This window comes from Ornithodoros turicata, chromosome 4, assembly GCF_037126465.1.
Source record: "Ornithodoros turicata isolate Travis chromosome 4, ASM3712646v1, whole genome shotgun sequence".
Lineage (NCBI taxonomy): Eukaryota > Metazoa > Arthropoda > Arachnida > Ixodida > Argasidae > Ornithodoros > Ornithodoros turicata.
The window spans coordinates 34,472,143-34,485,486 of record NC_088204.1 but is presented as its reverse complement, the minus strand read 5'-3'; the positions used below and the strand labels follow the sequence as shown (position 1 = coordinate 34,485,486).

The window sequence follows — 13,344 nt, the reverse complement described above, 5'->3', positions numbered from 1 at the left end:
AACAGGAGGAGGAGGAGGAGGTTGAGTCAACCGAAGAGAAGAAATGGCGACTGAAACAAGAAATTTATGAAGCGAAAGCTGACGCTGTCAGGCGTGTTTTGTCACACGAACGTCTCCTCGCACTCAAACGACAGTCGGCGAAAAGTCAATTTGATCAAATCGATGGTTGGGGGAGCACTACATGGTAATAAATCTAGTTTTCAACTAATCTTATTTTCAGTTTCATTTCTACCTCTGCGACACAATGTCGGACATGAGACCGTTTTCTTTCATCCACCCGGCGCAAATTATTATATGTGGACCTTCCATGTCAGGAAAAACTTACCTAGTTCGTAACATCCTGAGAAACTTATCAGTATTCACAGTAGTCCCCGAACAAATATTTTATGTCAGTAAATATGATGCTAGCGGGCAGAATGAATTCACTAAAATTACATTTAGTAAAGAATTACCAAAGACATGGGATGAGAACATACCAACACTGATTATAGTTGACGATCTCATGACTGAAAAGAATGTTATGCAGGATATGGTTCATCTCTATACGCGAGCATCACATCACAAGAATGCATCAATTATTTTTCTCTGTCAATACTTATTCCATAACGATGTAAACTATCGCACCCTATCACACAACAGTACATATATAATATTATTCAATAATTTAAGGTCTCGAGCGCAACTCGAACTTCTAGGACGTCAAATCTATGGGAAATCGCAGTTACCATACTTCATGACTGCATTCAGCATGCAACAGGCAACAGAGAAACCATTTGGTTATCTAGTGATTGACCTACATCCACTTACACAGTCTGATAAAAGATTGCGAACGGGTATAACCAAGCTCGAGTCACAAATTGTTTTCATACCAAAATGAAAAGTCTACATCATCATTTAACTTTCCTTGAAGTGCTTGCAACTTGTACTCCAAAAGAACGGGAAAACATTTTGAGGGAGGCTCCTCCACACAGCATTGAAGCTCTTTCTGAAGTTTGCAAGAATATATTGAATGGTAATGTTAAACTTTCACCGAAACTATACAAAGATTTAAAGAAATATAAAGCCACCATTCGCTACATTGCATATAAAACATTGCACAAATCGCCAAAAAAACTACAAAAGTTTCTATATCACCAACGAGGAGGTTTGGCTCCATTACTCCCACTGTTACTAACAGGTTTGACCAGTATATTAGGTGGTGTAGCAGGGCGGGCTATAGCTAAAGTAGCTGGTGTTTGAAAATGGCAACAAAAATCGAGGTATTAAACCCAGTGGACACTATTTTGGAATCTAATGAAAGTGAAGACGTAAAGGTAAAACGTATGCTAACAGCTATGTACTACACCATAAAAAATCAATTGAAGCCAACAATAGAATCAGATCCACCAATAATAAAACCACTACAAATGACGGAAAGCATTAGTAGAAAATTCGATTATGATTCTCTACCTGATGAAATAAATATTAAAAAAGTAAGACGAATAGTGTCAACGCTACCAAGGAGTTTGTCATGGAATGAAAAAGGAGAAATCATTCATAACGGCAAAGCCATTCAAGGCTCCAGTATAATGGAATTGGTCTTGTACCTCTCTGGTCATAATCGAGTGAGGCCCGCGTGGTTTCTAATGGTGTCAAAACTTCTACCATCGCATAAAATCAGACAGAAATGAAAATCAAAGAAGAAAATATTGTGGGAGACCTACAAGTCGCCGCAAAGAACAAAGTTGCTTTCATCTTTGGACGAAGAATATTTCTCAGAAGAAGAATGAGCTACAGGTCACCTGACGGTGGGCTCGGAGGGGTCAAACGTTATCAAAAGGCACGGAAAATCACAAGGAAAGAAGCACTACAAGAATTACAACGCGACGATGTCTATACTCTCCACAAAGATGCAAGACGCAGATTTAAAAGAAGGAAAGTCATCTCACTCCACCTGAACGATCTCCACCAAGCAGACCTCATTTCATTCATTCAATACAAGAAATACAATAAAGGCTTCTCCTACATACTGCTTGTGATAGACTGTTTGTCGAGGCAAATCATGGCCACACCTCTCAAGACCAAGCGAGGTGAAGACGTGAAGAAAGGATTTATGAAGCTATATCGAAATAGAGGGGAAAAACCCCGACTAATCCATGGGCGTGAGTTCTTCAACAAAGTTGTGCAGGCTTGGTGTAAGCGTCATGGCATCTTAATGTATGCGACTAGGACTAATCAAAAAGCGTTTTTAGCTGAACGCGCAATTAGGACAATTAAAGGTCGCCTATTTCGATATTTCCGAAGTAAAGGACATCACAAATACCTTAAAATTCTTCCAAAGATTATAGAAGATCATAACAACTCTTACCATAGAACTACTAAAATGGCACCAAATGAAGTGAATGAAAGCAACGAAGTTGAACTCTTCAATAGACGAAACAGTAAAAAAGATGATGACATCACAATGCCATTCAAAATTGGCCAGCAAGTGCGTGTTCTATTAAATCGATCAATCTTTGACAAGGGGTACACGGGACACTGGTCTCACATAATCTATACAATTTCGAGGTATAAGAAAACAGATCCCCCTGTCTTTTACATTGCAGGCCCAGATGGTGTAGAAGAAGAGGGCACATATTACGCAAACGAATTGCAGCGCGTTATCAAAGAGGCTGATGACCCATATCCAATTGAAAAAATTATATCCAGTAAGAAAATTGATGGAGTCACTCATTATAAAGTGAAGTGGGCTGGTTATGACGATTCATTTAATTCGTGGGTTCCAGTGCAAGATGTTGCCAGGCTCTGAGTTTTATATGTACCTCCTATCCAATGACTGTACTGAATTATATCCATCAAATACACTGGACAATTTTACAGTTGCTTTGAATGCACCCCTACAACTGAGTGGAAAGTATGAAGTTGGATTACAAGAACTATCCATTTGGAATCTATTCTATAATATACCACGGAGTGATGACGGTGTCATACAGATTGATTACAAAGACTTTGCAGAGGTTCGCGAGACTATCGTCGTTAAAAAAATCATTCAAATGGCCCTTCTAGAGCTTTTCGAAGACTTGAACAGTTCTCTCAATTATATACGGGAGATATGTATTCAATTTGCCACATTCTTTTCGGTCAATTAAATTTATAGATGAAAACTTGCAAGAGGCTACCCAGTAAACCACTAATATCCCTAGGACACCCTTACAAGGTCGTGAACGTTCTGAATATCTGGACGTCCATCCAATATCTGTGGGATGTCCCAGAACGACATTTGCGTTTCTATTTTATCGAGTAAATCACAGATGTCCTAGGTACGTCTGCAAGATATCTCGCTTTGGACATTTGAGTGGAGGAAAAGCCTGGAGATCCCTTGGATACCCATGAAAGATCCAGTATACGAGATTTTGGGCACTGGTTGAACGTCATAGGAACGTCGCCAGGACGTTGACTGAAGCTATGCGAATAAACGTGAAGTTTATGACATCTTGTTCCGACAGCCACATTTTTGTTCTGCTGAGAGCAAGCAAAAACTTCTGTAAACGTTAATTGGATGGGGGGAACAAGCCAAATCGTTATATATTTGTATCGTTCGCGTGCTGCTAGCCGTCACTTTTATAGCTCCACTCAGCAGCTAATCCTATTATAGACAATAGCTTGAATTAAAAACACAGTATCGGGCATGAAGGAATGTGAGAAACATTATTGGTTTTACCATGTCTCTGCAGATTCACGGGTTAATTGCAAAGAAGCACCTCCTCACCGTTACAGGTGTATCACGGCCCAAATACGTAACGAACTTGCCCCAACGGCCTTTATTTCAGTATAAGCTCTGGGCATTTTGTCAGCATAAACTGTTGTGAATGCTCCCTTCAAATTCGCGTACGCGGTGGAGGGGACAAAAAGGGCGCCTGCTTTTTTAGGGTGGAAGCATGTGTGGTAACATGGTGAGCCTTGGTGGAACGTGGGTCAGAGTTTGGTCGAACGCTGGCGGGGCGCACTACATTCCCTGAATTTTTGACCTGTTGTTGATGTTCGAAGCATTTATTACTACACAACACGTAAAAATTAACATTGTACATAATACGTATGCAAATACATATATATTTACATACATATCAGAGTGGTGTTGTCATGTCAGATACGTATCAACTAAAAGCAAGTGCATGTTTGGACCTGCTTGCATGATGTCCCACGTACGTCCATATATCCTAAAAAGACGTTCCCGGGATATTGGCAGGATCTACAAATGACAAAGAAGTGCCAGTCCACAGAACGTCTCGGGGATGTAAATGGGCTCTGTGGCAAAGTCCGTGGGATATCCCAACGTCCGAAATAGGATATCCTGTAGACGTTTTCTGGATATATATGGTTTGCTGGGTATTGGAGTGTCATCCATTCAAGGCAATACTATAATAGGTTCTAAGGTGCCTCGTCAGGACACATTCCTTCGAGAGGAAATCGCTTCGCAGCTATGCATACTAGAAGAAATTTCTGTTCTTACTTCAACTGGCTTGATCGCATTCATTCCAGGTTGTTCTATCAAGACCACATTAAATCGTTTTTTTAGAACGCACAAAATTGAAGCAAGTGTAACATTCCGAGAGAATAGTTATAGATTGTCACAATCATTACACAGTCTCTTTGCTATTCCAGAACAGCTCAAGAATCTCCTCAGATTAAATAATTTTGATATAAAAGATGATACAGCCTACTACTATGGAGATCCATTTGAACGCGCATATGACTTGATTATAGAGAAGGAAGTACTTGTTACAAAAAGAATAACTATTCCACCAGATCATTATGAAACTCCAAAATTACTGCTACATACAATCAACAATCAATTAGAGGGCAAAGCTCTACTCACATATAGTAATGACAGAAAGCTCTGCACTATCAACCCAATTGACAGTGTTATCATTCATCTATTAGAATACCTCTCTAATATGTTTGGTTTTGCACCACTTACAACTTTTGCGAGCAGTACAATTGGAAACACGCACCTCAGGCTTACACCCTTATTCCATCATTTTATAGTTTATTGTGACATTATCGAATCATCGCATTTAGGTGCAAAAAAGTTTCCCATATTAAAAGTAGTCCCACACTCTGCAAAGGAAGACAATATCGTTCATTATGCATTCCAAAACATACAATATTTTAAGCTATTGCATAATGAAATAAATTTCATTTCAATTAAGTTGTGTGACGACTCTGGTCGACCTCTCCACTTCAAAGGTCCTTGCAAAACAGCTTTAGCTCTACACTTTAGACATGGTTCTTAAAGAAATCCCAGAAATCCACTATGGGAATGGATTTGGTGGCTTTACGCCATACTCAGGACCAATGTTCCAAAGGGGTAGTGGATTCTTTAAATCATTGCGCAAGTTTGCATTACCACTCCTGCGCCGAGCACAACCATATGTAACTAAGACGGCAATGAATGCTGCAAAAAATCTCGCACGGAAATTATCAGATGGACAACATTTGAAAGAAGCTATTAGAAACAGTGCATCTGAGCTTAAAGCACAAGTCTTAAAAGATTTCGCCGGAGGCGGCAGACGGAGAAAAAGAAGAAGAAAAGATGTCTTTGACAAGCAACCCGATTGGAGTGGTGAATAAATATTTTCGTCAATGCAGTTGTCCATTGTTTGACTATGAAAAAGGAGCCGTCCAATGCTAGCAGTGGGGGCCAAGATATAGCAAAACGGAAATAAGGCAAGATGACTGATTGCGGCGGGCCGTTCGCGACATGGAACAAATATTTTTGTCAATGCAGCTGTCCATTGTTTGACTAGGAAAAAGGAGCCGTCCAAGGCTTGCAGTGGGGGCCAAGATATGGCAAAACGGGAAATAAGGCAAGATAACTGATTGCGGTGGGTCGTTCGCGACAACTTTTACAACCGCATTCGGGTTCAGTGCCTGGGAGATAATACGAAGCATTCGCGAAAAGCGGAAATAAGAATCATATAAGTGGTCCGGCAAGCCCTGAAAAAAGACGGAGAAAAAGAAGAAGAAAAGATGTCTTTGACAAGCAACCCGATTGGAGTGGTGAATAAATATTTTCGTCAATGCAGTTGTCCATTGTTTGACTATGAAAAAGGGGCCGTCCAATGCTAGCAGTGGGGGCCAAGATATAGCAAAACGGAAATAAGGCAAGATAACTGATTGCGACGGGCCGTTCGCAACATGGAACAAATATTTTTGTCAATGCAGCTGTCCATTGTTTGACTAGGAAAAAGGAGCCGTCCAAGGCTTGCAGTGGGGGCCAAGATATGGCAAAACGGGAAATAAGGCAAGATAACTGATTGCGGCGGGTCGTTCGCGACAACTTTTACAACCGCATTCGGGTTCAGTGCCTGGGAGATAATACGAAGCATTCGCGAAAAGCGGAAATAAAAGTCATATAAGTGGTCTGGCAAGCCCTGAAAAAATAAAACAAAGAAGAGGGTGATACTTGTATTCAGTCGCAAACATGTCACTGGTCAATGTAGTCCATGCCCAGTCCGAACTGGTTTTGAAGGGAGAGTGTGAGCTATTTCAAATCCCGCCAACTCAAATCTCTATAGAATCATGTGAGAATCAATTGTTCTACCCTATATCGACAATTACCGGTGGCGAATCTACAATTGAATGGAATATAAGCAATCTTTCTGATCTCTATCTTGATGTTTCTAGCATGTACATTAAACTAACTATGCAGATATTGAGAAGTGATGGAAGTGATCCATATACAAGAACTGCGGATGGCGTAGTCAATGATGTTGTATTCCCTGTGAATAACTTGGGAGCTGCAATGTTTAAGTATATTAACGTATATATCAATCAGCGATTAGTATCATTTTATCTTCTATTAGAGGTGGTATTCGTCAACAAGGATTGAGGTATGCTGCTGTCAATAACAAATATTGTGCAAACTTTGACCCTGAGAAACCACAAAGGTATATCTCCTATTGGGATGCAAACAGTTTGTATGCCAGTTGTCAAACATTGCCGTTGCCTATTGGAAGATTCGAGTGGATTTCGAGTTTGGACATGATTAACCATCCTCAGGAGGCAGAGTATGGCTACATTTATGTGTGCGACCTCGTCTACCCGCCGGAGTTACATCAGAAGACCAGGTATTTCCCACTAGCTCCAATGAAGCAAAAGGTTGACGAGAGCTGGTTGTCTGAGTATCAGTTGGCTCTAAAAGATCAGTTGAATTACAAACCTGCGGGACAGAGTAAGTTACTTCTCACTTGTAATGATAAAACAGAGTATGTTGTACATTATCGTTTGCTGAGTCTATATTGTAGGTTAGGTATGCAGGTGAGCAAAATTCATAGAGTGTTGAAATTTCGTCAGGGTTCGGTCTTTGGCCCGTACATTGAAATAAACATTAGGCGACGCATTGCAGCGCAAACAGACTTTGAGAAGCAGATACTGAAATTAAGCTGTAATGCCCTTTATGGTAGGACGCTCCTTTCCCCCAGGCGATTTAGATCAATTAAGATAGCATTCAGCAAAGAAAAGGCCCAGAGATATAGCTCCTCAAATGATTGCATTCGAGTTGAAATTTTGTCAGAGAATTGTGTGTTGTATGAGATGAAGAAAAGGAAGGTAAAATATAGCTTTCCATTACAGATTGGTTTTTGTATTTTAGATTATAGTAAGTTGGTAATGTATGAATTTGTCTATTGCACTCTATTGGAAAAATGGAATTGTCCCATTACCATCATGTATTCGGATACCGATTCGTTCATTGGTGTGTATCATACGTCAGAGTATGAAGAAGAAATCAAAAAGATTGCAGATAATCACCTCGATCTTTCATCCTATCCCATTGATCATCCACTCTATAGCAATAAAAATAAAGGTGCATTGTTCCAGTTCAAGGATGAGACTGGGGGTAGGATAACTGAAGAGGTGGTTAACTTGAGAGCAAAAATGTATTCTATCCGATTGAGTGACGATAGTCAAATTGCTAGAGCAAAAGGTGTTAAGAAAAGTATTGCTCGTAAGGAATTGCATCACGATGTATATAAAGATGTTTTGTTTAATAGTGTGAAGGTAAGTCATCCCCAAAGGACCATATGTAGTAAGCGCCAATGCATGTATACAGTAGAAACAACTAAGCTTGCACCCATGCCCTATGATGATAAGAGATACCTCTTTAATGCTATTGAGTCATACCCATATGGAAGCTGCGAAATTGGTAATGAGTAAGTATATTCTTTATTATGTGTCTCGTGTTTCTTCTATTACAGGTGGTGAAGGTTTTTCGGCTGGGTTTTTCTCCTTCACCTGATTGGCACAATTCCCAGCACTATTGGCTTTACATTTGGCAACTTGATTGGCATTACAATTGGCATTAATAAATATATTTTGACTCGTACTTTTTGTGTATGACCCTTCTTTGCATGTCTCTGCATGTTATAAGCGCACGGACAAGCCTCCGCACAGGGAAAAATACGCGCAGGGACGCGCCGCGCGGGGAAAAATACGCGCAGTGCTCGGGGCAGGGATCCTGTAGTTTCTCACCACCGAAGCATCGGCCAGGGCAATTACTACTACTATCTTTAAGAGAACAAACAGTGCTAACAGAAGGGTAACATACACGTGGGTGATTCCATCTCAACTCCGGAAAGGTGGTCCGGACACCATCAGTGATTTTTATTGAAGACATATATGTTGTAGAGTGACTCATGCTGAGAATGAAACAGTAAGTATCTTTTCTCTAATTGCTGTAGCTCCGGAGGAAAAAAATCAGGAAAAAATATGGCAGGCCCTACTCACTTTCAGGCATAGCAATTCATGGCGTTCATGGCTTTGAATTTTTCTCCTCGAACTGTCAACTACGTATGTTGGCTTCTGGCGCGTGGGTTATCTTCTGGCGGGCGTTTCTTATTTTGCAGCAAAAAATACGCAAAGTTCGCGGCGACGACGAAAATCGCTCATGTTCTTGCACCTGTCATGGCACTTGTGTACATGCTGGTGAAACGAAAAAGGTATCAGCATGTATTGGAGATTGCCCTCTATAATAAGCTATGAAATTTAAGAGTCTAGGCGAGGCGCACGGAGACGTCTACCACGCCTGATATTTGCAAAAATAAAAAATGCAGTTTTTGGGCGCCCATATCTAAAAACAGGCACCTCGAATATTCTTCAAACCTTGTACGCACATCCTTCCATATATGATATTTGAGTGCTTAGAAAATCTAACGTTTTTTCCTTGCAGAATAAAAGTTAGAGCACGCCAAAGTTTCAGTGTCGGACTGTGGTGCGCGTGAGGACCATGGAAGCGCTGCGAGAAGTTCACTGGTCGATATTCGTGTCTCTCTTTTTGCAGCCGCCTGTGCCGTTCGTGCTGCTATTTGTACGTATTTTTGTATTTTCTATGTATTATTTGTATTATTTATGTATTTTCTTATACATTGGCTTTCTTGCTATGAAAGCTTGTTATTATGGATACCCGAAGTGTTTTTAAAGCAAAACAACGCAGCATACCAGATTGTACTTCTTGCTAGCAAACGCCAGGATGAGAGAGGTTCATAGTGTTGTAACCGAAGTGCGGGGTGGATTCTGAAAGAGGAAGATATCTTCAGGTCAGGATTACACTATTTGAGAAAAATGCACCACACCACAAGACACACACATTATTGAATATAGAGAAAATAGCTAGACTCACCGCTGTCGGCGTGGCATTACAAGATCTCCTAGAAGAATCTTGAGTATCATCACTAGAAGAAAGGCTATGAGGCAAAAATCGTGTGGTGTCCTCTTGACGGATACGCTCAATCAGGGTATTGATTTATTTTCGCACGGCCCGGTAGTGCTCCAGTGTGACATTCTGAATTGAAGATCACAATAGTTTCGAATACCATTGGAAATGAATTGGCAATATCGTCATATTGCGGAGCCGGAGGAATGTAGAATAATTTATTCACTACCGAGTTTGTTTTTCTTAGTAACTTTAATATTACCCATAACTACGAAAACTTGAGCTGAACATGTCCAGGCTTCTAGTTTTGTAGACACGCAGGAGTTGGAAGAACAGCTGCAGCATGCAGTCAACCCGAAAAAATGGTTACATTTCGTCTGATGTCAAATACACTATATACATGCGCTTCCACACTCTACTGAATCACATTTTCTTCACAACGAAACGCTTTCTCCAAAAAGCAACGCAAAAAGCATAAGGCCGGAGTCACACTGGCTATACACGTGCTCCAAACATGTATGACAACATGTCTTCAAACATGTATGGCGTATGTATAATGCTCGGTCACACTGGTCTTGTTTGACCAGTTTGTCTTGTTTGTTCGATTCAAACGCTTGTATGATTATACATCGCCTCGAACATGTGTCGTTCAGACATCGGTCACACTGGTTATACAACTACAGTGGGAGTGGCTTAAACACTGATGTATGACACACGTCAGTGTGTAGCGCATCGTCTTCATCCTCCGCATTCTCATCGGTATCGTCCGCTCGACAACCGCGAGAGCGCGGAATTAAACCTTCATTCTCATCACGACCTTCTTCGGACTCAGTCGTCTCTTCTTAGTGGTCCTGACACCACAACTGGTGACCCGAACGTCGCAAGCTGGACACCGCAATGTTCCCAGGCGACGGCTCCCAAGCATCCACCCCTGCCACGGCGGCCACAGCGGCAACGTCCATGGTTCCCTCTTCCTCAAGCATCGCCCGTGTTGCTGTTCGGCTTCCCTCATTCTTCACCGCCCATCCTGACCTATGGTTCAAAATGGCCGATAGTCAGTTCGCGCTGGCTGGCATCACCCAGCAAGCTACGAAGTTTCACCACATAGTCAGCAACCTACCTCCGGAAATCGCGGTGGAAGTCACAGATATTCTGACGGCACCCCTCACCCCCAACGCCTACGACGACCTTCGGAAGGCCGTCACGGACAGAATCATGACGTCGGAGCGCGAGCGCTTGCGCCAGCTGCTAGCAGCCGAAGAACTCGGCGATCGCAGACCCAGTCAGCTGCTCCGACGTATGCACAGCCTCCTCGGCTCTCGGCTTCCAGCCTTCGACCGATCCCTCCTGAAAGAACTTTTCCTGAGGCGGCTCCCTCAGCAGACACAAATGGTACTCGCGGCACTTCCCGACTCTTCCGCGGAGGCACTCGCTGAAGTCGCCGACCGGGTAATTGAGGTTTCACGAGGCACAATTGCCCACGTTCCCACCCCATCTCCTGCTTTTGAGGTTGTGCCGCCCTCCACTTCTGTCCACGTTCCCCAAGCGACCGAGCGACCCTCCTACCCTGTGCCTCCTTCGCCTGCAGATCCAGTTGCCCTTCTTCGTTCGGAAGTTCAGGAACTCCGACAGCTTATTGACGATCGTCTGGCATGCAGCGTTTCGCAGCCGTCTTCCTTTCCACAACCTGCAGGACGTCAACCTCGACCCCGCTTACGAAGCCCTCGACCGCGCAGTCCCCGCCCGTCCTCCCCTCGCACGCGTCGCCTTTCATCACCACCTGCGAGCTGCCCATATTGTTTCTACCATTACAATTTCGGTGCCTCGGCGCGCAAGTGCACCGCCCCTTGCCAATGGCCGGGAAACGACATGGGGCGTCGCTAGCGGCGACAGGCGACACCCTCAACCACGCACCCAGTCGCCTGTTCTACATAACAGATCGAAACTCCAAGTTGAAGATGCTCGTCGACACGGGTGCAGCCGTGAGCGTCCTTCCTGCAACAGGGGCTCACAGGCGTCAAGCTCCTATCTGGTTCCTGACGGCGGTGAATAACACCGGAATTCCCGTTTTCGGCCAAAAATCTCTGACCCTCGAGCTCGGCCTGCGAAGGCAGTTCACATGGTTGTTTACCATCGCCTCCGTCAGCCAGCCCATCCTAGGCGCAGATTTTCTCGAGCGGTTTGGCCTTATGGTGGACCTTGCTCGGCGTCGCCTCGTGGACTCTGCGACATCGCTCGCAGTGCACGGAATCGGCACTTTCGCGTCTCCTCAATTTCACACCGAGCCACTGTCTGCGCTTGCATCGCCGTACGCCGACATCCTCAAGGACTTCCCGTCGCTTACACAGCCCACCGATTGGTCCAAGCCTGTGAAGCATGATGTCGTCCACAAGATCATAACTTCTGGCCAACCAGTCTCCTCGCGGTTCCGCCGACTGGCCCCTGAAAAACTGGCCATAGCCAAGCGAATTCCAACACATGATCGACATCGGCGTAGTCAGGCCATCATCGAGCAACTGGGCGTCACCGTTACACATGGTCCCCAAGAAGACCGGGGACTGGAGACCATGTGGTGATTACCGCGCGCTAAACCTTACCACACTACCTGACCGCTACCCACTCCCCAACATTCAGGACTTCGCCGTTAACCTCCAGGGCTCCACCATCTTCTCCAAAATTGATTTAACGAAGGCGTACCATCAGATTCCCATGGCTCCAGAAGACATCCATAAAACAGCAGTAACGACTCCATTCGGCCTCTTCGAGTTCGTTAGGATGCCCTTTGCATTGAAAAACGCAGCCCAAACATTTCAGCGTTTTATTGATTCGGTGGTAAGGGGACTACCCTTCGTTTTTGCGTATATGGATGATCTACTCGTCGCAAGCGAAAGCCCCGAACAACATCGCCTCCATTTACGCCAGCTCTTCGCGCGCCTTGAAGAATACGGCATCATAATCAATGTGCAAAAGTGCCAGTTCGGAGCCGCGTCCCTGGAATTCCTTGGTCATCACCTCGATTGCAACGGCATCAGACCGCTTCCTTCGAAGGTTCAGGCCGTCCGCGAGTTTCCAAGACCGGCTACACTGCGCAAACTTCGACGCTACCTTGGGCTACTCAATTTCTACCGGCGCTTTATTCCGAACTGCGCGTCTGTGTTGGCACCGCTCGAAGCCCTCCTGCGTTCTCCCAAGAAGTCTCCCAATGCGGCCGGTTTTGCTTGGACGGCGCATGCCGAGGACGCTTTCCTGGCTGCCAAAGAGGCACTCGCCAACGCCGTCATGCTCATCTACCCCCAGCATGATGCGCCCACATCACTAGCGGTGGATGCGTCCGGCTCAGCCATCGGAGCCGTGCTCCAGCAGCACATCAACCAGCAGTGGCAACCCATCTCCTTCTTTTCCGTCAAACTCTCGCCGGCCCAACAACGCTACAGTGCCTTCGGTCGCGAACTCCTCGCTGCGTTCGCTGCCGTGAAGTACTTCCGCTACTTTCTGGAAGGCCGATCTTTTATACTTTATACGGACCATAAGCCACTCGTCCACGCCTTTCGAGCTAGCCGTCAAAGCCACTCACTCCGGGAAATCCGGCAGCTAGCCTTCCTGGCGGAATTCCAAGTGACGTTCGCCCACATCAGCGGCCAGGCTAACGTACC

At 44.3% G+C, this 13,344-nt stretch overlaps 2 protein-coding genes across 2 annotated transcripts; both read left to right on the top strand.

Annotated features, from left to right (window-relative positions):
• Positions 1-10,588: 10,588 nt before the first annotated feature.
• On the top strand, positions 10,589-11,575 carry LOC135392312 (uncharacterized). Its single transcript, XM_064623028.1, has one exon. It carries the CDS (start codon positions 10,589-10,591, stop codon positions 11,573-11,575), a length of 987 nt encoding a protein of 328 aa, XP_064479098.1.
• A 74-nt stretch (positions 11,576-11,649) lies between these two features.
• On the top strand, positions 11,650-12,267 carry LOC135392311 (uncharacterized). Its single transcript, XM_064623027.1, has one exon. It carries the CDS (start codon positions 11,650-11,652, stop codon positions 12,265-12,267), a length of 618 nt encoding a protein of 205 aa, XP_064479097.1.
• Positions 12,268-13,344: the final 1,077 nt, after the last annotated feature.